The sequence below is a fragment of the Aricia agestis genome, chromosome 8 (genome assembly GCF_905147365.1).
Source record: "Aricia agestis chromosome 8, ilAriAges1.1, whole genome shotgun sequence".
Taxonomy (NCBI): domain Eukaryota; kingdom Metazoa; phylum Arthropoda; class Insecta; order Lepidoptera; family Lycaenidae; genus Aricia; species Aricia agestis.
Window position 1 is genome coordinate 16,215,457 of NC_056413.1, and position 27,398 is coordinate 16,242,854.

The 27,398-nt window shown below is 37.3% G+C and overlaps 1 protein-coding gene and 1 long non-coding RNA gene across 3 annotated transcripts in view; one reads left to right on the top strand and one right to left on the bottom strand.

The window, feature by feature from the left end:
- LOC121729339 overlaps nucleotides 1–27,398 on the bottom strand; it is a 96,610-nt gene that overhangs the window by 2,054 nt on the left and 67,158 nt on the right. For both annotated transcript variants that reach the window (XM_042117818.1, XM_042117817.1), the window contains 2 exons: nucleotides 989–1,109; nucleotides 88–145 (listed from right to left, as the gene is read on the bottom strand). In XM_042117818.1, coding sequence (XP_041973752.1) covers nucleotides 88–145; nucleotides 989–1,109 — 179 coding nt within the window. The remainder of the gene's footprint in view (nucleotides 1–87; nucleotides 146–988; nucleotides 1,110–27,398) is intronic.
- LOC121729351 lies at nucleotides 1,983–25,634 on the top strand. The gene is made up of 3 exons (XR_006035957.1): nucleotides 1,983–2,160; nucleotides 18,586–18,593; nucleotides 25,625–25,634. It is a non-coding gene; the product is annotated as an uncharacterized LOC121729351 (long non-coding RNA).

Here is a 27,398-nt window from a genome sequence, read left to right on the forward strand (position 1 = left end):
TATAGTATAGGTAACTACAGTTAAATAAATTTATATTTATTTTTATTTATTGTTATTTAAATATGGATTCCAGTACATACTTCCTACCTTTTCAATTTTCTCGTCCAGCATTTTGAAGAAATCTTGCATACTGGCAGACACCTCACTGTAATAATTTAAAAGAAATTGTAAATATCTTTAAAAATAATAAAACGAAAGGGGTGTTTTGGCGTGTGGATGCCATGTGTCACTGTGAATTCAGAGTCAGCATTTTACATTGACAGAAGTTAGTGTCAAAATGTTTAAATTGACAGATTTTGACCACGTGCCAAAGCATCCTTGTAACTCTGTATGTTTACGTAATAGTTCAAAGTTAACACTTTGAGGATAAAGTTGATCGCGTTATTAGAGGCAAATATAATTAATATTACAGTCAATAACAATTATTAGGAGCGCCTTTTATGGGCCGTTAAGGAAAGCGATTGAAAAGTTTACAAGTTCGTGTTACCTATAGTTGGGTATTAGGGACCTTATATTGATGTTCTCGTTTGTTTTATTGAAAATCTAGAGATTGTGACGATAGAGTGGTAAGAGAGTGAGAAAGAGAAGAGACTTAGTAGTATTTTTATAGTAATTTTAAAAAAAGGGGATTAAAGTTTGTATGGAAGTCATATTTAATATAAAAAAATCATTCTTTAGTAAAAATAGGGGATGAAATTTTGTTCAGCGATTATTCCGCCTGACATTGACTTATAAACGTATATCTTCCAACCTAGTCCTTATCCATCCACGGTCCACCATCGAAGTTTGAGAATTTTAAATTCCAACTTAAATTAGGTTGTATAGACTATAGAAAATATTAAAATATTTTGCTTAAATATCCCCCCCTCCCCTTTTTACCCCTGATTTTCTGTATGAGAAGGGCGGCGAAAATATTCTTTGCCCGCAGCGGCTAAATAGCTTGATCGGGCCCTGCATGAACAGTATGTTTTATCTCTTTTATGCTTACACAGTGTTGGGCTGCGCGTTGAGGGGCAGTATGTGCTTGGTGTTGTCCTCCTCCTCCGTGTCGTCGGCGGGCCCCGAGCCTGCGTTACCCTCCTCCTCATCTGCTTCTTTGTCCGCAGCGCCTGGTGGATACAAAAAAATTTTAGAATAACATGAAACTAGTATATTTGTATGATTCCAAAATGTTCAATTTTGTAATAATACTTTAAATTGCCGATCCGGGCATCCGTATGGAGACAGCATTTTTTTGAGTTCCCAGCATTGTTCTCATAGAAAAAGTTGTTCATTTTGACGGGCTCTTTTGGTGGTTTTTAGGATAACGGTGTTTACACTAACACATAGTATTATCATAAGTCATGACTAATAGGAGCGAAGGGCGAAACTATAATATTATCACGATAATAATAGTTTGACAAAAAAATATGAATCTTCACAAAAGGAAATACAGGCACATATATTGGCAATGGATGATTTGCTTGAAGTAACTCGATACAATGAGGAGCGTGTTCATTCTTTATTGAGACTTAACATTTCCTCACTTCAGGCGGATCATTCAGTTTCTAATATGTCATATATATGTTCCACTGAGAAGGCACATACTGAAAGCCAATCAAATATTAGGTTATTTAGTGATGAGTTAGGACAGACCTTAGGAACTTATTTAAGTAGAATATGCAAAGGACAGGCAGTTTCTAATATTTGTATGCCCGGAGCCACTTATAAGGATATAGTACAAAGGGCACTAACTGAAAAATATTGCCCTAACACAACACTTATTATACTAGTTGGAAGAAGAGGGAAATTAAACAAATACCAAATGACAGTACTTTTAGAAAAAAAATTGGTATTGTTTACTTTACCTTATATAAAAATGTTGCCACGAACTAATATGGAAGAAAATGTATGTAGGTATAAGTTAAACAGCCTATTTAATGCTGTAAATAACAATTGTATAGTTAATAATGATCCACAACCACAAAAATGTTGTGTTCTTTTAATATAAATTGTGATAATAACTTAGAGGAAAAGCTTGTATTTATTCCTGTGAATACTAAACGCATTGAGAAGTTTAGAAATAATCTAAGTTCAAGTATTCAATTATTGAATGGGTCGAATAGCTCAGATGAAGCTTTTAATAAATTATTTAAGATAATAAGAACCCAATTTAACAGTGTGTTTACTTCAGTAACGGTTAGAAACAATAAAAAAATGAAAAATAATTTTACTAAATGGGCGACTGCAGGAATTAAAATAAGCAGGCAAAGATTGTATAATCTGTATGAAGAAAAATGTTTTAATAATAGTGTAGCATTTAAAGAATACGTTAAAAACTATTCTAAAACTTTTAGAAAAGTTTGCAAATCTGCTAAGGCTATGTACATAAAGAAAAAGATTAAAAATTCCAAAAATAAAATTAAAACTACTTGGAAGGTAATAGCTGGTGAGACTGGAAACGTCACCTGTCGTAGCTCGGATTTTCAACTGTATTTTGAAAATAAAAAAAATTACCAATGATCTAGAAGTTGCGACGGCCTTTGAAAAATTCTTTGCTGACATTCCGGTCTCAACTACGAAAAACTTAAACTCCTCACCTGCAGCTGCCGAAAAACTACTCAAAGATAATGTAAAGGAATGTAATGTCAATTTTAAGTTTAGAGAGATTGACCCCAAAGACATTATTGATACTTTTAAATTATTAAACATTAAGAATACCACCGATCTTTGGGGCTTGTCTACAAAAATGATTAAATCAGTAATTGACATCATAGCTCCTCATCTAGCAATGATTTTGAATAACTGTATAGAGAATGGTGTTTTTCCTGACTTAATGAAGCACAGCAAGGTTATACGGTTTATTTAAAGCGGGAATTAAGTCTGATCCGACAAATTACAGACCTATATCGATTTTACCGACTCTTAGCAAAATATTTGAAAAAATAATTTTAAAACAGCTATTGGTATACTTTAATTCAAATAATTTATTACACGAAAATCAATACGGTTTTACTAAGGGTCGTTCCACAACGGATGCTGGTATAGGTCTTCTATGTAGTATATATGAAGCTTGGGAGGGATCGCAGGATGCCTTAGGTGTCTTCTGTGACCTCTCTAAGGCCTTCGACTGTGTCGAGCATGCTACATTGATTAGGAAATTACACCACTATGGCATAAGGGACTCAGCACTCAACCTTTTGACATCTTACCTCAAAAATAGGACTCAAAGTTTAAAGAAAAGAAGAGAAAAGTTTAAAGAAATTGGTATTCTGACAGTAGCTTCTCAATACATTTTGGATAATGTAATACATGTTAGAAAAAATATATGTAAATTTAAAGCCAAAGGTGACATTCATTGTAGAAATACCAGAAATAAGTACAAGCTAGATTTGCCAGTGATCAGACTTAGTAAAGTCAGTAAATCTTTTAAAGGTCAATGTATACGCCTTTTCAATAAAATCCCAGAAAACGTCCAAAATCTTCCCATTAATAAATTTAAGAAAGTAGTCAAAGAGCGTTTGTGTGCCAAAGCCAATTATAAGGTCAATGATTTCATAAACGATGGCACATCTTGGGAGTAGGATGGCTGCTTACAAGGCTACTTCTACATTATTGTACATGACTTACTATGTATGTATGTTGACATTGTATAATTTTAAGTTACAGCATTGTAAATTTTATTTTAAAAGATTATTTTTTTTACCTCACTTTTTTTTGGTAAAAAAAGTGGGCCCCGTGCGAGTTTCTTACGCCGGTTCTTCTCGCCGGGATAGTTCCCGAACCGGTGGTAGGCACCGTAGCTAATATTAACATTCTGAAATTATTTTCTTAAAGTCTACTCAGAAATAAAACATTTTTTTATTTTTTTTTATTTTTATTTTTATAACACTATAAGGAAAGAAGAACGAACAAGAACAGAGGAAAATGTGGAAAAAATGAGAAATATTATTCAAAAGGGCTTATCTCATGAACTACTGGAGGATTTTTTTGGTCTTTGGCACAGAGAGAAAGTAGAACACGTGAAGGATCATAGGCTATTTTTTGTGGGCTAATTTATCTTTGAAATTCTTAACATACGCGGGCGAAGCTACGCGGAACGCCTATGTCTGTTATAGCTGGGCTTCAACTGGGCAGTTGGGCAGGTATAATTACTGATATCGGATGATGTTAGAGAATCCGTCGTTTCCCGCCCAAGGCGCCCTATGTCTAGACGATTTCGGCAGAAACGCTTTGATACTGGTTTTTCTTTAAAGAAGGCAGGTCGCTGTAGTCCTGACGTCTCTGCGACCCTATCTATATATATATATATGAGGATCTATTGTGACTCCATCGCACTAGAGTATCATCCCCAACCCAATACTGCTCATAAATTGAACGATATGGTTGGGGTTGGTGCCACGAATATATTGGGGTAGTGTAGTTATATATTTCAGGTATATTGAGTTGAAATATAAAGGGAATGGTAGCCATTTTGAAGGGCTTGGAAAGTTTTAAATGAAGTTACTGAACGGTGAGCTGAATACATTTAAAAGAGTTAAGAAAGTCAGTTTGTCAGGCAATGCTGATTGTAGTGAAACGTATATTAAGATCTTAAGTTTGGGAGAGGACATAAGATGATTTACTATTCAGAAAATATCACGATAAAAGCTTTTTTGTGCAAACAAAGTTGCAAACAATATCTAGTAAAATATTATAAGTAACTGTCATACATTTACTGTCATGGCTACTTTAGGTGAGAAAAAAAAAACCGTACACAGTATAAAATAAAGTACAAATATATAAAATTATCTCTAAGTATAAATAAAAAAGAATAGAATAGAATAGAATAGAATAGAATAGAATAGAATAGAATAGAATAGAATAGAATAGAATAGAATAGAATAGAATAGAATAGAATAGAATAGAATAGAATAGAATAGAATAGAATAGAATAGAATAGAATAGAATAGAATAGAATAGAATAGAATAGAATAGAATAGAATAGAATAGAATAGAATAGAATAGAATAGAATAGAATAGAATAGAATAGAATAGAATAGAATAGAATAGAATAGGAATAGAATAGAATAGAATAGAATAGACTAGAATAGAATAGAATAGAATATAATGGAATGGAATGGAATGGAATGGAATGGAATGGAATGGAATGGAATGGAATGGAACGGAACGGAACGGAACTGAACGGAACGGAACAGAACCGAACAGAACAGAATAGATATTATTTTCGTAAAGTACAAAGTACAATTGCCTGAAATCTTAACGTACAATACTTTATAATAAAGTACGGGCGGCAACCCTAGGTACAGCCTGCCCTACCAGTTCTATTAAAAACAAACTTTTCTGTTAGTTACAATTAGTCACAGTATAGTTTTCCATTTTTTATCGGCAAAGGTTCTTTACCGTGTCCGTTATATCTACCCACAGCCTATATTCGCTATAAAATTTTACTATCTCCTAAACATGCCTATCGCAAATCGATATGTAGGTCACTGGGACAGCTTATTATATTATTATTTAATGTAATTTACCTTTATATACAAGACCAATAAGGGGCCGTCAAATTAAATAAAGATTTTATAAAGCTCAGGTGCGTACACACTGTGCCAACATTTTACAAGGCCTTATAAATTTAGCTATGAAATTATCCCATATTCACATACTTTAAGTAGGTCAGAAAAATCTCTTGTTTGAATAAATCGTGCAAAAAAAGAGAAAGGCTTCAATTTATTAAAATCAAAATTGTAAACAAACCTGTGCAGTCTACAGCTGATATGGCCTACAAAATTACAATGGTACAAATATACATTTTACATTATTAGTCGTGCAATCCATACTAATATTATAAATGCGAAAGTGTGTCTGTCTGTCTGTCCGTCCGCCTGTCTGTCTGTCTGTCTGTCTCCTCTTCACGCCCAACTGAACCGCTGAACCGATTTTGCTGAAATTTGGCATGGAGATAGTTTAAGTCCCGGGAAAGGACATAGGATACTTTTCGTCGCGGAAAAATGTACGGTTCCCGCGCGATAAACGAGTTTTGGCGCAACGGAGTTGCGGGCGACATCTAGTAAAAGAAATAATGTGCAAGAAGATTGTGTTTTGTTAGTATAAAGAAAAAGTAACATGTTAATTTGATCGGGTTTATAGTTTTTGTTACTTGCTACGCTACGCAAAGCTACGCAGTAAACTGTAAAGGCTGTTATCTCGGATACAATACACCTCATGTGTTGTATGACGCAGCTTCAGCTAATTGTTACGTCGTTAATTGTTATTAATTATGCACGAACACGTAACAAGGTGTTATAAGATACGCGATGCTAGGCAACCACAGTTGTGATAATAATAATAGCTCCCACACCGGTTTCGGTGACGGTGGCCGGTTTCATTGAAACTAGGCCAGCTACGCAGGAGTAATTTTATAGTGCCCAAGTGCGTGCGCACTACACAAGAGCACTCTCTATTCCTTTACTCTCATAACCCAGTGGGACGGAAGACCGACATGACCGGCGAGAGATCAGGCGCAGAACCGACTTTTTACATCCGACGCATGGATCATCTTACTTGTCAGACAATCAGGTGATCAGCCTGCATTGTCCTAACCAAACTTGAAAATAACAATGTTTCACTAGACCACGGAGGCGTCATCAAGCTTTATATCACGGTTGTGATATAAAGCTTGGCACACACTTCAACATCCTTACCATAAAAAATTACTAATCGTTTATGCAAAAATGTAAAGCGATTTTAATAAAATTTTGCATGGAGAGCTTGACCCTCTTGAGATATAATATTAATACTTCGTTGCGAGAAAGTTCGTTTATTGCGCGAAAACCCTGCATATTTCTGAGACAGAAAGTGTCCTTTGTGCTTTCCCGGGGCTCAACGTATATCCATACCAAATTTCAGCAAAATTGGTTCAGCGGTTTGGCCGTGAAGAGGTATAACACACAGACATACACTTTCATGTTTATAATATTAGTAAGTACCGTATGGATTATATATGGTTTTTGTTGATTGTGAAATCCTGAATTTTTCGTGTGGACCTTTGACCATGTCCTTTCGCAGTTTTGATACTTAATAATATTATTGTATTCAAATACAGCAAGTCAGGCCTTCACAGATGCAGGAGAAAATTCTATTGAAAATTTCCATCGCAGCTTTTCCTCGAATCGATAGCACTAATAATAATTGACCTGATTTAATAATCCGGGAAAACCTAGAGCGCAGTAATGGAAAACATTTTATATCGGAAAATATAAAACTTTATATTCTAGTCCGGTCGAGAAAATAAAGAAAAACTCGTATGAGTTCAGCCATTGTGGAAATTGTGCTGAAAACTACGTGACTATCATAAGCCAAGACTAGCAGTTGGTGGTGAAAATCATAGGGCCAGGCCACAACACTGCCTTGCGGCGTCACATCGCACAGAAATGCGATGCGATGTCGGAGCGCAACATTTCATTGCAAATAGTCACTGTCGCATCAGAAATTTCTACGATGCGTTCTGCGGCGTCGTAGAATTTACGATGCGACGCCGCAACGCTGTGTTGTGGCCTGGCCCATACTTCGAGGAATAATCGCGCTAAGATGTAAAACTACTCCAATTTGAAATGATACGCCCCTCTCTCATATTTACATTTCAAAATTTCCCTTTTATATTTACTAGGGAAGTAGTGGGGCGCATTTCAAGTAACAAGTTGGACAATCTCTACTTTTGATGATGATGTATTCATAATGCTCGATAACCCATCATATTTTCATCAACAAAATTTTACCAAACCAAAGTCTTGAAAGACGTTGGTATACTTTTACCACACCGTCATAGAAAACCGGTGTAAAATAGATTAAAAAAAAACTGGAATTATGTATAGACTATGGGATTTTTCTTTGTAATTATCTTATTAAAAAATATACCCTTTAATATACAAGGTGTAACAAAAATAAGTGATAATACTTTAGGGTGTGTATGTGTTCCTTATAGAGAGTTCACTGTGAAAATAGCAGCGCTGAAAGACCACATTTTTTTTTTCACTTTTGTATGGGGAATCTCGTGACGTTCGGGCACTTGCCCATACAAAAGTGAAAAAAAAAATAGTCTATCAGCGCTGCTACTTTCACAAAGAACTCTCTACAAGGAACACATACACACCCTAAAGTATTATCACTTATTTTTGTTACACCCTGTATAAATAACATCTTCGCGATAACACTAAACATTACTAACATAATAATTATGATTTATGATAAGGTTAGTATTATAGATCAGAATCCTTATAAATAATATGCATACGGGTCAACTATGTCTAATTAAAGATCTATAATTCTGCACCCGTAGCATGGCTATAACAGTAGAGATGCGAAAGTATAGACCATAAACTTACTTACTTACACTATATTTTAAGTTTATGGTATAGATTATAGTATAGACAAACTGCGGAGATAAACTGAAGGTGCCGTCCGACCTTTAGCGCGGCTAGCCGCGATCGACAAAAATTCAATTAAACTGTCACTTTATGACAACGTCCACGTCATAAAGTAGGATTTTATTTGAAGTTTTAGAACTACAGTCTATGTCATAAAGTGGCATTATATTTAATTTTTTGTTAATCGCGACTAGCCGCGGTAAAGATCGGAACGGCACTTTTAAGTTTATCTCCGCAGTTTGTCTATACTTTCGCATCTCTACTGTAGCCATGCTACGGGTGCTGGCTCTGGGCACGATATATGGTTACGTATTCTGCATATCACTGATATAATGTATGACTCAGCATACCTACCTATACAATATTATCATGTCTACTTAAAGATAGTGTTATCTAGTAATATATTTAATAGTATATTGCTATATACATAATATAAGTTATAGTAATATTACCTATTCAAATCATACAAACATTATATACCGTACAAAACTTTAAGATCGTTCGCTGGAGTAATGTTGGTGGAGAACAAATACAAAACAGATCCTCATAGCCAAGACATTTTCTGTATCATATTCTATATACTCGTAGATTCTTTGATCAAATATCAAAATGTATGGAATCGACATAGCACGAGTCGAATGTCGAACGCTTATGTCAATACATACATTGACCGGCAATTCTATAAAGAAGCGATAAAGAAAACGTGTTGCCTAGGAGCTAGGAGACCCCAACCATACTCACTACAAAGATTGATTTTTACTTTTTTTCCATAATGATAAAAGACAACGGGTTATAAGCTTTCTTTAACAAAACATATATACAGTGTGTAACAAAAATAAGTGATAATACTTTAGGGTGTGTACGTGTTCCTTGTAGAGAGTTCACTGTGAAAGTAGCAGCGCTGAAAGACGAATTTTTTTTTTCACTTTTGTATGGGCAAGGGCCCGAGCGTCACGAGTTTCCCCATACAAAAGTGAAAAAAATTTTTGGTCTTTCGGCGCTGCTACTTTCACAGTGAACTCTCTACAAGGAACATGTACACACCCTAAAGTATTATCACTTATTTTTGTTACACCCTGTATATATATATATATTATTATTATATATATTATTATTATATTTTTTTTCATAGAGTAAAAAGTAAAGAGTAAAGTTTTAACAAGTAGAGTTTTAGCGTTTTCCGTGAAAGTTTCCACATCAAACTGTCCCAATAACGGACGATGCTCGATTTTTAATGATCGAGGATCGTTTTAGAATTAAATACAGCGTCTGGCGCGAGCCGTCAAAAAATAAGTTACAAACATTGCTTTTAATAAAACTCTCTTAGTTGCAGTATATAAATAAGTCTATGCTTAGTTGAGACTTAAGCAATGTGTGATCTAATTAGTATATTTAATACGTTTTTTATATAAAATAAGGGAGCAAACGGGTCACCTGATGGGAACCTGATGGGCGTCGCACATGGACACTCGCAACATCAAAAGATTTTCAGGTGCATTACCGGCCTTTTTTTTTTCTTTTTGGTTTTTTTAACATGGGGAAATGCTTTACGCATCCCCGGCAAATTGGGGATATCGGCCGGGGTATGTGGGACTCCTGCTACCCACTAAAACCCCATGGTGCTCCACTCATCGCTTAAGGCAGAGTTGCGGGTACGATAGAACCTACCGCAACGGTGCATTACCGGCCTAGAATTATTTATTTATTTATTTATGCTTTCTGCACAATGCTGGTACATAGGCGGACTTAATGCCAGATGGCATTCTCTACCAGTCAACCTTTAGGTGTCCAGAAACAAAATTGTGTAGGCGCCAATAGTGCGAAAGGATGGAAAAAAAATAAATAAATGAAGAGCAATCTATATATAGCTAAAGTCATGAGCAAATATTTTACTACTTAGGATAAAATTATATTTAAGTTCTTGACTGTTTTATGAATTCTTTTAAAATTACGTAAACTTAATTAATATGCCATTAAATAAACTATTTTAAATGCAAACAACAACAACAACACATACAAAGAACGGAGAACCCCTTAATTTTATATTTTATCTAATTGTAGTTTCAGTGTAACAAGAATATGCAAAATTACATTTGTGATAAAGTATACTGTGTAATAAATACAATATCAAGTATGTTTATGGGGATAAGCTGAGCAGTAATCTTATCAAATCTGAGACAAAATCGTAAATAAAAATAAAGAATTTTCCTTGTGCTATGGACGCATAATTTAAGTTTTCTGAAAACTTCTTGTCCCATCGGCGGGTGACGAACCCGCGACCTACGGAGCCACAGTCGACGATTTTGTTTCATGATTCATAAGATTCGATGCATCCAGGGCCTAGACAAGCGGCAAGCGATTATCGTAAACGCTAACGCCAACGCCACAAAATGTATGGGATATTGACATTAGTACGAGTATTCGCTAGCGAAGCGATGACTTATGTCAAATCGCATATATTTTGTTAGCGTTTACGATAATCGCTTGCCACTTTGTCTACTAGGGCTGATCCAGTATCGATCGCAATTCGTGCTTTTGAATAAAATCGACAAAATCGAAGTGAAATAATTTTATTTCGACATCAGCTGATCTGTCACTCTAAATGAATCACCAAAATTTATATCAAAAACATCTTATTTTCATGCTACGATTCGGATCGATTAGCACCATAATCCTGAATTGCGCTGTTCCTTTTTAAGCACATTCTTAATCCTTATCTCCTGAAAACTACTAGGTACAGCCTGACAAAGCATACCACTCGTTTCGCTCATCTATCTCACTTTGGAACTCCCACTCATATTGCCACTAAGGTCGTAAATTTCAAAGCCTCCTTTGATTTCCACCAACTATAAAGCGAACAGTTATTTTAGGATATAAAGTACAATTTAGTTAAGAGCGTTCCGTTGCCTATAGAACATTAATACAAAGTTTTGTTTTACGAGTAACTGAGCTGTATAAAGGATTTTATTTTAGCTCCCCTGGATAAATTTGTAAAGCTTCAAATAATACGAGCTTAGTTTATAAAACGGGCAAAATATGTATGTTCATTTATTTTAAACCCTAACGAAATTAGATTTATAAGTTGAATGTATGTTTGAACTGTGTGTATGCGCTAAAGCTACGTAGCTTCTAAAATCTAAACTGGCGAACCGATTCTAGTTTTTATTAAGGTTAAAAACAGGATCCTATTACTATGACTTTGCTGTAGAATTTAAGTACAAATAACTGCGAGAATTATCCTCTTGCGTGGACAGACGTTTAAGATGGAAATACTAATATCATAAAAAATTATTGACTCAAAGCTCTACAAAAGCCGGACTCCTTTTAATTTTAGCCGGACACGCATAGCAATCAAAAAGCCTGACCCCGGCTTTATCCGGACGCCTGGCAACCCTAAATTACGTTACAATTTCATAAATTAGGCTATTTCAATAAAAACTCGTCAAAGTCTAAGGAAAATTTGGAGAAAATACACGAGAGAGTAGCACGTCATTTTAAGTTAGATAAGCTCTATATTATATTTTCTTTATTACGCGGTGAATATGCTGATGAGAGTACATTGAAATTGGTAGCTATAGAAGCTTCTCATAGGGAGCTGCGTGTGTGAAAGGTCAAAATGAATTTGAACGCAGTGTAAAATTAGTGTGACATATTATTATTAGAATTTTATCAATGTTAGTTTATGTTTTATTGTTTTTAAAATATATAATCTATACTGATATTATAAATGCTAAAGTGTGTCTGTTTGTCGGTCTGTGTGTTATCTCTTCACGCTTAACCGCTGAATATTTCTCGCGTGATACGAATTTTGACGCAACGGAGTTACGGGCGTTATTTAGATAATTTAATAAAAGTCCAAGTTTATACGTGGGAGAGCCATCCTTCGGCACAAATGGGTCGGCTCGACCGGAGAAATACCACGTTCTCACAGAAAACCGGCGTGAAACAGCGCTTGCGCTGTGTTTCGCCGAGTGAGTGAGTTTACCGGAGGACCAATCCCCTACCCTTTTCCCTTCCCTACCCTCCCCTATTACCCTATTCCCTCTTAAAAGGCCGGCAACGCACCTGCAGCTTTTCTGATGCTGCGAGGTCCATGGGCGACGGAAGTTGCTTTCCCTCAGGTGACCCGTTGGCTCGTTTGCCCCCTTATTTAATTAAAAAAAAAGTCCGTAACACTTTTCTCCGCCTTCGTCATAACATATTCTATATGAGCATTAAGGTAAATTCTCCATAAAAGAACACGAAATATTTCTTTCAATATCGAAGAGGGCATAAACGCGAATGTGTCGTAAAAGTTTATAGACGGGCTAAATATTCCATATGCCCTCATCCAGCATTAACAGGGCTGTAAAAAGCTTCATTAAGACCTAATAACGTTTGCGAATTCCACAGCTAGGTCGAATTAAAGTAGTTCGGAGTACCTACTAAAAGGCTATTTAGTATTTACTTATTCATTTGCTACTACACTACTACATATTATACAGAGTGTAACAAAAATAAGTGATAATACTTTAGGGTGTGTACGTGTTCCTTGTAGAGAGTTCACTGTGAAAGTAGCAGCGCTGAAAGACCAAAAAAATTTTTCACTTTTGTATGGGGAAACTCGTGACACTCGGGCCCTTGCCCATACAAAAGTGAAAAAAAACGTCTTTCAGCGCTGCTACTTTCACAGTGAACTCTGTACAAGGAACACGTACACACCCTAAAGTATTATCACTTATTTTTGTTACACACTGTATACAGTAGGCCAGGGGTCACCAATTAGTTTCGCTCGGGGTCCATTTTAAGACATCAAATTAACTTCGCGGTCCACACACTCTCTGAAATTTGGAGTGAAATATTGGTGCAAGCTATAGATATTGACATTAAATCCTGGAGATGTTGAAGTCCTAAGATGAACGAAGATCATCTTCGAACATGCTTGGTCCGCACACAATGGGTCGGCAGTCCGGATGCGGACCGCGGTCCGCCATTTGGTGACCCCAGAGTAGTAGTCCAAAATAGAGTCTATTTGTTCGTTCGTCTGTTACCATATTTTACGTATTATTGTTTTCTTGCGCTTACACACACACGCATAAAACTATACGCTACTTAATTAGTCATCGTATGCGTGCGGTCGACTGGCTGCGCAGTGCGCTGTAGCGTAGTTATACACACACATAAATAAGTAAATGAAAACTGGCCCAAGCTCAGTCTCACTTTTTTATGTCTTCATACTTTTTATTCGGTCGAAAGCCCCAAATATAAAAGGCCATATTTTTTATTTCTGTGTCTTTTATCTCAAGGCCTGTCTAACAATCACGTAATGGCTAATATAAGTAACAAAAAACTTAAACAGATGCCCCTGTCGTTGTTTCTTCTACTTAAACTTTCATAGACGCTAGGAAAAATGTCTTCTTTAATTCCATTTATTTGAATAGTTTTAGCTTTTAATTTGTAGATTACTTTTTTAATATAATTATTATCGCTATTTCCGTAACGTATCGCTAAAGCTATCCATACTAAAATTATTACTTAATGCAAAAGTGTAAAAATACCTATTAGAACAGATTGATCTTTCAATTACTAGATTACTTTGTTAATAATTCTTATCACTATTCCATAACGCTTTACTAAAATAATACATAACACAAAAATAAATAACATTAGACGTGATGTCTTTTATCAGTTTCGTGTAGACTCATTTTTCCTCCCCCACTCCCTGGAGACGCTCGGCGTCGTCGGCTCTAGATTCCTTATGATAACATGATATTCTGTCAGGTAAAATAATTTATATTTTGTTTTAGAAGAGTCAAGGGTTAGCAAATAAGGTATAATCATACTTAACTAGACGTTCGCGGCTCTGTTAACCTAAGTCAGGAAATTTGCGGAAACCATACATTTTCTAGTCTAGTCCAGTAGTTCGTGAGGTGAGCGCGTTCACACAAACAGACCCCTTAGCTTTATTATACATAATATCAGTTCAGTTAGTGATGGCAGCTGAGGTTAAAAGTGTGGTCATCTGAACGCCGCGAGGCTCTACTTTGGGGTTTGATACTATTTCCTGATTTTGGACTACACGAAAAACCTCCTTTAAATTTATGAGGCCGATTTTCGCTGTAACTTATTACATGCTTATAACAATATAATAACATTTTATATTACCTCTCAAATTTTATACGTGGGGGAGCCATGCTTCGGCACGAATGGGCCGGCTCGACTGGAGAAATACCACGTTCTCACAGAAAACCGGCGTGAAACAGTGAGTGAGTGAGTTTACCGGAGGCCCAATCCCCTACCCTAATCCCTTCCCTACCCTCCCCTACTCCCTTACCTTCCCATCCCTACCCTCCCCTATTACCCTATCCCCTCTTAAAAGGCCGGCAACGCACCTGCAGCTCTTCTGATGCTGCGAGTGTTCATGGGCGACGGAAGTTGCTTTCCATCAGGTGACCAGTTTGCTCGTTTGCCCCGTTTTTTAACAAGCTTATCAGTACTTTAAAAAGTTTAATCGCATTCAGGAATGGCAAAGTAATTTCACCTTTGCCACGGCTCCTGACTTTTCAGAAAAAGTTCAATAGGTACAGAAACAGCATGAAATACTCGTATTTAAACTTCAGTATATTTCTCGTTAGCTTGCAACCTACTTTTAATACCTTTTTAACTACAGAGTTATTTCTGTATTAAATATTTTAAATACAGTTATTTTATACATTTCTTATTTGGTAAAATATTCTTATTAGTATGTAATATGTAACACATTTTAATTAATGTGTGTTAAAACTGGTATCATTATTTTTTATGAAATAAGTGGGCAAACGAACAAACGGGTCACCTGATGGAAAGCAAATTCCGTCGCTCAGGGTAGGGTAGGGAAAAGGGTAGGGGATTGGGCCTCCGGTAAACTCACTCACTCGGTGAAACACAGCGCAAGCGCTGTTTAACGCCGGTTTTCTGTGAGCCCGTGGTATTTCTTTGGTCGAGCTGGCCCATTCGTGCCGAAGCATGGCTCTCCCACGGTAAAAAATGCCCATTTTTAATTTGTATTTTATTTGTTATATTATACTTTTATTTTATTTTTTAATAATTAATGTTTTGTGTTATATTATACTTTTCGTCACAAATTCAGACTCTAACTCGTAAAAACATGTGTTATGTACTATCAGAGAAGTTAATTCCTAGGGACCTAAGTAATTTGGTTGCGTTAAGTCGAACCCATCCGACCGATCACCAAATTAAATAGAATTCTTTGCCGATCACAGCTAACATTGACTTGACATAAGCCGACCACATGACGTAGGTCCGTCATCTGCCTAGGAATCAATTTCCTAGATGGTACCAACCTTAGGGCGTTCGCTGCGTTGAGCATGAGCCCGTCGCGGTGCGCTCGCCATAGTAATCGTGCGACGGCTGGCCCGCTCAACGCAGCGCTGCTCTATGGGATGACATGAAACCTGCCTTTTGCCTGTCTGTCATTTCAGCGTATCAGACAAAGACATCAGCGGAATTAAAGCAAGCGTGCAGAGCAGTAAGTTACCGATAAAGCATCATATTCAAAAGAAGATGCAAATTATTATTATCTGTTTACACAAAACCTGACATACCTACATTCAGTATATTTTATAATCGCACTTAAAATTAAAGTGATCATTAACTCATCTGAAGCGATCTGAAAAGACCATGAATTTTTTATTTCAATATGGCCACCAGCCGGCGCCGTTAATTTTAATAAACGCTGTAAATTTTTATGCGGGGACCGAATTGGGACGCCGAATATCTTGGAAACAATAAAAAAGATGACATCTCATTATGCCTTGATTTATTTGGACAAGCCAAGTTAATCTTCGTAATTTGAGTAGAGGTAACAGACAAACAGACACACTTTCGCATTTATAGTATGCATTTTAAAACTTCATAAGTCCAGGGACCATCGCTATCGTTCTCATCGTGACGTACTTGAGTTAAATCATTATCTATATCTATACAATATATATATTATTATTTAAAAAACGCTTTTTCCCCTCATGTCCCTTTGTTCCCTATCTTTAAAATTACGCAACGGATTTTGATGATTCTTTCAGTGAACTACTACTATTTATCGAGGAAGGCTATAGGCTATATTTTATCACGCTAAGCCCCAATTTCACCAAGCGGTTAAGCCCCAAACCAGTTATAGATAGGAAAATATCCCGGCGTTTATGACCATAGGGTCATTTACGGCCATTCACGGACATTTATGTACATTCCCATCTCTAAACGGGGCTAATTCTGTACATTAGCTGCAGCCAGCGGTGCACTGTTCAGTCGGCCGGAACGACCTTGTCCTTTCACATACCGTACACTTCACGCAACTATCAGATACCTTGAAAAATAAACAAACAAAATGTAAAAATCGCCCAAGTGCGAGTTGGACTCGCGCATGAAGGGTTCCGTACCACTATAGAGCAAAAATAGGAAAGTGTTCTTGTATGGGAGCCCCCTTAGTTATTAATTTTATTTAAATTTTATTATTAATTATTAAAGTATAAATAAAACTGAGTATTATTTTGTGAACATTTCAGGTGGCTACCTGTTGTCATCATTGATACAGAGCAAAAAATATTTAAAAAATCACGTTTGTTGTATGGGAGCCCCCCTTAAATATTAAATTTATTTTGTTTTTAGTTTTTGTTGTTAAAGCGGCAACATAAATACACAATCTGTGAAAATTTCAACTCTTTAGCTATTACCTATTAGATGTAATGACAGGCGGTCACCGAACTCAAAATATTTTTGTACGGGAGATGCCCAACAACACCATGAATTGTCCAATACAATAAATAAAAAAAAAGCTTTTTCAGTGCTACAGCAACTGCTACTTTTACAGTTATCGACCTCTGTGGCTCAGTTGGTGGGCTATTAGTAGCTCAAGCCGGGGGTCGCGGGTTCGAATCCCGCCGAGGGAACAAAAAGTTTTCAAAGTTCCTGGGTCATGGATGTGTATTTAATATGTGTATAATATAATAAAAATCTTAAATATATGTATAGTATAAAAGTATTAAATATATTTCCGTTGTACCCCAAGTAACACAAGTCCTTCTGGTACTTAGCACAGGGCCAGACTGACGTGGTGTGAAGCGTCAATAGATATTATTATTAAAAAAGTTAAAACTCTTTATAAGGATTAAGGGACACATAAACCCCTCAAAGAGTATCTGTACTTAGTTTGTTACCCCATTTAGAATCTGGGTACCTCTAATGAATATTTTTAATACAGTAATAAAGTGTACTTTCTTTATTAAATATTGGGCCCGTCCCGTTGAATTATGATGAAGTGTCAAAAGTTACCCTTTGGCGAGACCCCAATAATATGATAATTATACCCTCATCACAGCGTGTTAGCCAATAAAAAGGCAATGTGTCAAATTAGAACACCTTTGGGGGAAAACATATTCTTTAGCCAGGGATAAACGGAGATCTGCTTTAGATTCATCTTTTGTTTAGGCTTTGATTAAGCTGATTTAATGATAGCTTAAACAAAAGTCTTAGACACGAAAAATAGGAGAAAGAAGAAATGTTAGTTTGAGTTTAAGTCTAATAGGCTCAGAAAATAGTAGACCAATTTAGATGAAATTTGGCACAGATATAGACCGCGGAGAAGATAATAAACTACTTCAATATAAAGCATATTGAAGTTATTATAATTCTATCGCTATCAAATTTATTATACGGCTTTCGCGCGATCTCATTTTTCATGTTTCATTACGTAGGTCCGCAATCTACCTATCAATGAACTTCTCTGATAGTACATTGTTACAGCTTTCCGGTAACTTCATTTTAAATCTACTAAATGACGCGCGGGAACTGTAAAATTCTCTGGGATAAAAAGTATTCTATGTCCTTTCCCGTATCTCAAAGTATCTCTCTACCCAGCAAAATCGGTTCGGCGGTGAGGGCGTAAAGAGGTGACAGACAGACAGGCACACCTTAGCATTCATAACATTAATATGGATGGATAAAGATTTAGGCTTCGGCCAAACCTATGCGTCAGTAACGCGGGACGCGGGACGGGAGCGTCTGCAACGCGAAACTGGTGTGCACACCTTCGCGACTACGGCGCGAAACCGTATATTATTCCCGCTCTGCCGACGCGTCGCGACGCGAACGTCCCGCGTTGCAAACGCTCCCGCTTCGCAGTCGCTTTGTTCGCGTAGGTTTGGCGTAGATTTACGCGTCGTAGAGGTCTACGAAACGTAGCATATTCGTAGCGAGCCTATGTACTACGCCGTAGAGGCACCCTAACACTTTCACATATTTATAATATTAGTATGGCCTTTCTCATTAAAAATATTTACTTACATAGGACACAAATATTTTTGTCAGCCGCTGCCTGTCATGTGACACACTAATAACTAAAGGGCCCCACACATTAACAGGTCGCCGATAGGCCGTCGCCTGACAGTTAATCGGAAAAGGCCACAGACTCAAGTGGCCCTGACGATTTTGTAGATTTTGTATAGACGGTCAATAACTGTCAGGCAGCCTACTGACCAAAGCCTGCAGGCGGACTGTTAAGGTGACGCAAAGTAAAAAATCGTGTTGTATATGTTTTAGATTGCTTGTTTTCTATGAGGGGCCGGCTCGGCCTCTCATAGAAAACAATAAATGGAACAGCAAGAAATGGAAAGGCCGTAAGTCACAAAATGGTTTTTGTCGCGTAATTTAAAAACCATAAATATATTGCATAATATAAGCTATGGGCAAATTAAAGTGTATGCTTGAACCTATGTACACATTTTGGAAGCTTAAATCACTCTCCTCTGTTAGCAAAATTAGAATCCCTTTTTACAGAGGTCTTTTTGATTGATTATTCTGTGTTATAAAAGTTGACCAATCCTATTATGCTATGGGTAATTCAAAGACAAAGACATGATGAATACTGACAATGAACTTTAAATTCTTAGGTTTAGTCATTGCTGAGAAAAATAGATATCGCTGCAGCCAAATTATCAAGGCGCCGCCTTAACCAATGTGCTAGACAAAAATGAGCCGACCTTTGTATATTTAATCGTCGTGAATTGGTTAGGTTGTATATTTATACATACTTAACCATAATATACATTTGTATATTATGGTTAAGTATGTATATATGTATATATATGTATATTTGTATATTATGTATTTATACATACTTAACCATAATAATATACATTTGTATATTATGGTTAAGGACTAAGGTACTTTGTAAAGTTGGTACGTAATAATTTATCTAGCAGTACAGGCGGGGGATTAGACTTAGCTATTAATACATTCCAGTGGGAGAAACTTAAGACATGTACAGTCGCCGACGTACTAGTTAATGCATTTACATCAATAACTTACAGCAAGAATTAGTAACTGAAACTACTAGGTTGTATTAATAACTTGTTTTAAAAAATACTTATTTTTATAAAATAATAGCTGTCCCGGCAAACATTGTATTTTACATTTCATGTGTTTGGTGGGATCTATTATAAAAGAAAGTCGCTTTTTTTCCCTCATGTCCCTTTGTTCCCTTAAATCTTTAAAACTACGCAACGGATTTTGATGATTCTTTCAGTGTTAGATAGCCCATTTTTCGAGAAAGGCTATATTTTGTCACGCTAAGACTAATATAGGAGCGAAGAAATAGAGGAAAATGTTGGAAACGGGGAAGATTATTTGAAAGGCCTTACTTGAACGCGCTAATCTCAGGAACTACTGGTCCGATTTGAAAAATTATTTCAGTGTTAGATAAGCCATTTATTGAGGAAGGCTTTATTTTATCACGCTAAGACTAATAGGAGAATGTGGAAAAAACGGGGGAAATTATTTGAAAGGGCTTATCTCGCGAACTGCTGGAGCAATTTTTATGTTATTTGGCACAGATAAGAAGTAGACCACGGGAAGGATCATAGGCTATCGATTTTAATAATTTTTCAGTGGCTATATATATTTTATACCCGTGCGACGCCGGGGCGGGTCACTAGTAAGTAATAAATAGCTTATTCCAAAAGTGTTTGTCTCTGTAACTCACATGCATATATTATATAAGAAATGACATAACTTCGGGGTAAACTATTAAGGCGATTGCAGCAGTTATCATGTCCATGTCAAATATATGACTTAAAGGGTCGAAAAGTTATAAGATGTCTTGTAGAACCATAAAGTTCCTACTCGTGTAGACGCCCTAAGGGCACGTCTGACAGATATGTCTCTCCATTTGATTATAGACTTTAGCACTCGCAAAATAAAATCTACTTTTCCTTAAAATTTGATTTGCAATTTCTGTCGATCGTTCGCTCGAGATCTTTACAAGCTTGAATTACATAAACTAGAGGTTGAATTTCACAAACTACACCCTAAAGGCAAATACGTTGCTTGGTGATGTTTAGGGTTGGTCCCGAAATATAACCCAGTAGTAGTTCACTAGCCAGTACTTATGACGTCTAAAATTGAAGCCATACTTACATAGTAACTATTTGTAATCAGTGGCATACAGTTCATTTGTTCCGAAGCATACATACGCCACTAGCCAGTCTAATGAAATGTCACACTTTTTTAACAGTAGTTTAAATAGAACAGTACGATATATGACGTCGGATTAAGATAGAAGAAGTCATAAATGCTGGCCAGTGGACTGGGTCAAATTTTAGAACACACTCAAGATAATATCATGTTGATTAGTCGCTCAAGTTAATAAAACCTTTAGGGCCTGTTTCACCACTTCCTGATAAGGTGCCGGATAGGCTTATTTGACAGATTCTTCATACTCTATCTGTCAAGTTAAGAGGACAGCCTTATCAGGAAGTGAATCGTGTAATCAGGAATCGTGTATTTATTGGTCACTGTAGAGATACCCAAAACTTTGTTGCTCTGAAATTTTTCCACCGTACATTTTTCCGGGATACCTGGATCTTACACCCTTTACCAGATCAAACTCCATCAAAATTGCAGGTTTCGTGAAGAGGTAATAGTCAGAAATGATGACACACTTTCCCATTTACAATATGAATATGAATGTGCTTATCCGGAAAATAATATTATTACTTCCGGTACCTATAATATATTATTAGTCGGATAAGCTCCGTTTTGTCCGCCGACTGTACTTCATATTCAGTGGGCGCGCTAAATGATGTAGCGCCTGTATAAATTACAGGCTGAATAAAATATACATAACGCGCTGATATTCCCCATTAAACGATACACCTTATTGTACTGTATAAGTTGACTGACAATATAATAAAAAAAATTATGGATAAAGCCCGGACACTCAACATGTAGAAATTGTTCCTTTTACTGCAAAAATGTAGACAAAAGAAACAAACGAAAGAAGCGATAGATCTGCAAGTTCTGCAACGGATGAAATTCTACGTGTTTAGGCACTTTATATTAAAGAACATAATTTTTAGAGCGGGTGCTCAGGGAAGTTGAGTATGCAAAATAGAGGACCACATTCAGTGAATGGAGTTAACTCAGAAAAGCATATTATAGATTATGATTCTGAATGTTGTCATAAGTCATATTGAACTTCGGAACCGAAAGGAGCGTGCAGGACATCATCTCCCTGCTGAAGCAGACTGATCCAGATGAGGTACCGGCTTTTGTGGCTAAAGAGCTGCACAAGCTGCCGTCCGTCACGTTGGACCACGTCGACGTCGTCAGCCTACTGAAGGACATCAGGTTTCTGAAGGAGGAGCTGACCGGAGTTCGGGGTAGATTGCAGGCGTCAGAAGCTATCATTAGTGATCTACGTAATGAATTATCACAACTAAAAAGTAATAATTCATGATGTAGGTCACCAGCTGACGCCACATTCGTCACTCATCGCCGAGGCGCACAAGCGATTACGTTTAGCCCGTCAGCATTATCGGACGGGTCAACAAACGCCGCCGCTACCGCCCCCGCCCGCGCTCCACTCCCGGTTGCGCCGACGCCGAGTCCACAGGTCGCCCCGCGCCTCCCCCGCGGGCGCATAAAAATGGGGAAAATGAGAGCCGTAAGGCTTCGGAGAGTCGCAAGACTACGGAGAGCCGCAATGCTACGAAGAGCTGCAAGGCTAAGTCTTCTCGACCTGACAAGGACGAGAGCAGGAGGTGCGATGAGGAGGGCTTCATACTGATGGAGAGAAGGAAGAAGAAGCCCGCCGCCCGCAACCATCGCGGCACCGCGCCATATGTACCAGAGCTGCGTCTGCGGAGCGAGGTCCCCGCGACGCCCCTGTACATATCCCGCCTGCACTGGTCCATGGAGGTCGAAGACGTCGTGGACTACATCAGTAAGAAGACATCCCTCCACTTGAGGGTCGAGCGTCTGCAGTCTCGCCACAAGGTCAACTTCAGTTCCTTTGTGGTGAGAGTACCGACGCATCTTCTCCCGACCTTTGAAGCGGAGGAATTCTGGCCGACTGATGTGGTTTACCGAAGGTTCCGGGGGAGACTCCGGAATGAAGCGCGCGTCACGTCACCGTTAATTCGTGATAATGTGTAGTTGTTAAGTTTATATGATTTTTATGTATGTTAGTCATTAAGGTATATATTGTATGGGCCTACGTAGCCTGATTTAAATAAATAAATAAATTGATTATTGGTCCATGTTTTTCACTAATTTATTTTTGTAAAAATGCTACACACTAGGACTCCGCGGAACCGTATTTGGTAAATGGTAACGCCTGCTCTATATAGTGTTTATATAAGAAGTCCTGCCCAGTATAAATAAACAATTTGTGAAATGTTTTTCGCATAAGCCCAAAGTTTAAAATAACGAGTTTTTTATGGCGAGCCAGTTATTTGGATGTCGTTAGCAAAACGTTTGGGATGAAGGGTGAAAAACTGAATAATGGGCCGAACTTTTACATAATACGCTTAGCTAGAATAAATTGAATGTTTAACGCTCTCAGGAAAAAATATATCGATTTTTATAATATACATTTATATAAAAAAATGTTTCAGGACATTATCCACAAAAAATATTTCCCTACATGCTAAACACACGAAAAGCTAAATTTGTAAAAATCATTTAAAGCATTTTTACGTCAACTGCGTACGGAGCAACATGAAATTTTCACACTGAAAAAGTTAATGGGGTGACTAGAATGAAATATCGCTGAAATAGAATACTAAATAAGTATAAATAAAAAAACCTAGAAACTTTCCAACAGTTTACGAGCTGATGACGATAAAAGCGTGGAGCACTCTCGATCATGTCAGCTCTCAAACAAAAATCCCACCGCATGCAACGACAGACAAAGTCAAACTCGTGCTCGGGGTTAAGCCACACTTTTATTAATAGCTTTAGAAATTCACAAAAATACCTGCGTTTCCTCAGTTAGTTCCGCAACGTGGAATGACGGGAAGTATGTTATATCGGACACAAACGCGCCGCCTGCGCAGCGTACCCGCATTTGTTTATTAGTTTAGCGCCAAGATAGAGACACCACATATTTTGTAGAATTGATGGGATATTTCTTGAGTTATAGTATGGAAAAATTTTTGGAAATGGGAAAAGAGCACTTGACGACAAATTTTAAGTTGCCCCATAACCTCACCGATCTTTAAGGACAGTTACTAAACGTTAAAATGAAAATAACTTTCATTTAATAATAATTTGTGAACGCGTTATCTGACCAACTCCAAGCGTTATAAACTGCACATGAATACTGTACAGTGTACTCCAAACTACACGCATGATTTTTAGTATGATTAAAATATTAAACTATTGGAGATAAACGGAATCAAACGCTATGTCGAATCGCCTTTGGCATGATTTTAATGTCACGCTGAGCGTTAATGGCACCCATCCCGAAATGTATGAAATATTAGCGCAGATCGCTACGCGTTATTTGAAGACGTTTCTTAGGATTTTATACATCTTGAGCCATCAGCGCCGACGGTCAGCGTGCGGTCAGCGTGACACCGGTGGGTAAATTAAAATGAGTGGAGGCCACAAAGATCTTTTGACCGAGGTGGTATGCTCGCGGTTAAGCGCCCTCTATATGATTTCAGCTGTCGTTTATATACGCACTATGAAAATTTCGATAGCGCGAAGCATGATTGTGGCGCTATTTGTTCCACCACACACTAAAGTCAGTCTAAAGGGGCCAGCAATGGATACTGGCCCACTACAAGCCATCGCCATTGTGTAGATGGGGTAATGGTGCATGTCGCGTACTGACGTGGCCTGCAGTGGGCCATCGTGGGCCATTGTGTACTGACTACTTACGTTTGACATACTAGTTGACATGACTTTGACATAACAGTCCTACAATGTCCACACGCGTGGTCACCTAGCTGTAGCGAGTGATTGTTCTCGTCGCGGGCGCATCATCTGCTAATTATCACGCTGGCGATAAACCGAACAGACGTGATTGACGTGTTCCACCATTCGGAATACTTTAAGATCTATAGAGATCTATAGATCATAGATCTAGGATATCTCGAGAGTGATTTAAGAAGGAATATTTTTTATTCTAAATCTGGATGGCAGACCAGACATGATAATGAGGGTTTTTAAGTTCCTGTCATGTTTGACGCGATTGTTCGGTACGAAGACCCTTAGGGTCAATTCAGACTAAAGTACTGAATTGATTGAGTACAGAAATGCATCCACGCGTCGCGTTGCGGTCTGAATTAACCCTTAAATGGATACATAGTCTGGTGGAGGGTGATAGGTAGGAAAGTTTCAGTAAATTGTTATTGATAGCTTTGAAAACACCTGTCCACCAGGCGGCGCTTCATATGTCTGGGCCACAAATAAAGTATCGAAAACCCTCATATTTGTCCCTGATCCGTCAAGCTACTTTTTGACCGACTTCCAAAAAGGAGGAGGTAATACGTTCGGCTGTATATTTTTTTCTAGTGTACTAGCTGTCCCGGCAAACGTTGTTTTACCATAAAATGATTTTCCCTGTTTTCCTGCTTTTCTCTTGAAGTTTTTTCTGAATTTTTTTTTTCTATAGACCTCACGGAGCCCGAGACCTTCCCAACGAATGCAAAACCGTGGAAATCGGTGCGTGCGTTCTGGAGTTATAGCGTCAGGAAGGAAAACCCGACTTATTTTTATATATTAGACTAGCTGACCCGGCGAACTTCGTATCGCCTAACAGTCGATTCTTTAACTTTTGTATGGGAGTATAGAAAAGTGTTGTTTTTAGACTTTTTCAGGAAATTTAAATTTTTGTTTTTAGAATTTTTCTCTCCGTAAGAACCATCCTCGTACTTCAAGGAATATTTAAAAAAAAGAATTAGCGAAATCGGTCCAACCGTTCTCGAGTTTTGCGCTTAGCAACACATTCAGCGACTAATTTTTATATTATAGATTACGTCAGCAGCCTGTCAAGGTCTGCTGTTTTTATAGTCTGTCAAGTGTCAAGGAACATTTCAATGTGCCAGACAAACACAAGCAGAATTTGTTTATTTATTTACTGTGTATATATTTTTCTAATTAAAAGTAACTATAATATCAGTATGTAAATTGGTTTTCAAATATTATTAGCGTCTTAAACGCCGTTTTATTATAACGCTGATGAGTGTTGTACGGTTATCAACTTTTATTACAACATTTCACTTTAAGTTTATTTTACTGAATAAACGGTTATTAGATTAGTAATTTATGTAGGCTGCGCATAGCTTTAAGACTGCTCAGCTCATTGAAAATACGAGGGGAAGACACAGTGTCAGATTTTCGGGTCTCTTTGGTGGAGCGAGGAGTGAGCGGGGCGCTATTGTACACGCCTTTTGCTTTTTTCAGCGAAGTTGATTCATTGACACATGGCGGACCACGTAATTTGGTCGCGTTAAGTTAAACTCTATTTTGAATTGACATATCCCGTGGCCAAATGACGTTGGTCCATCCTGCCTATGAATCTGGAATTTCTTCGATGGTACATCCGAATTTTCTAAACTGAGGTGTGGCACGAATCACGATGTACCATCGGGGAAATTGATTCCTAGGCAGTTGACGGAACTACGTCATGTGGTCAGCTTATGTCAAGTCAATGTTAGCTGTGATCGGTCGGATGGGTTTGACACGCGACCAAATTACTTAGGTCTGTCATCTGCCTAGGAATTAACTTCTCTGATAGTACATTGAAAAAGGAACGTTTAAACGGAAAATAGTTTATACTAATATTATAATATGCTATAATATGCAAGTAAATAGCAATAAATACGCACTGTTGCACAGGTGTCCAATGACATACACTATAGGGTTTCATTGTTATAATGTTACATTATAAAGTACTATACAGTAGCCCGCTACTTCGTTAATTATCTATAATACCTTACTTTTATCTAACTGAAATCTAAAAAAAACGGGATTGCACAATAGCTATGACACACTATGCAATTTCATCTTCAATTTTCGTCATCATCTTTTTATTCAACTTTCGTTTGGCATATTATTCAATAATTGAATGCCTCAAAATCCACCCGCGTTGGAAAGAAAAGTGTCATAGCGTCGCGGGCATGCCTCACGTGCGATGTTGACTGCGCTTTAACGCATGCCCTTGATGAACAAAAAAAGGCACAGTGTGGACAAAGCTATTGAGAGTGATAAAAAAGTAAAAACGAAATAGCAGCACAGATGCAAATTTTCACTGTAGGCGACGTAGGAGAGTCATAAATTAATAATAATAAGAATAGATATTCTCACTTACTCTTACGAATTTTCGATGTCCTGTTTCGATTTTAAAAACCCATGCAAATTGAGTGCACCATTGTGCGGCATTCCGCTTAAGAAGTTTCTTTTTTAACTCATTAGCTTAGACTTAAGACTTCATAATTATTAAATGCACTTCAAGCTTAGTTTTTTTATTTACTCTTATATACAGGATGTAACTGAACTTTTTGTATGGGAAAATGTATGACGCTGCGCTGCTACCTTAGACACAGATTTTAAAGTAAAGTCTACAATATGAGGGACTCATACACACCCTAAAGTATAACTTTGTTTTGTTACACCCTTAGAAAATAATGAAACTAATAAAGAATGAACTACCTTTAAACTTTATTCATTCACAGA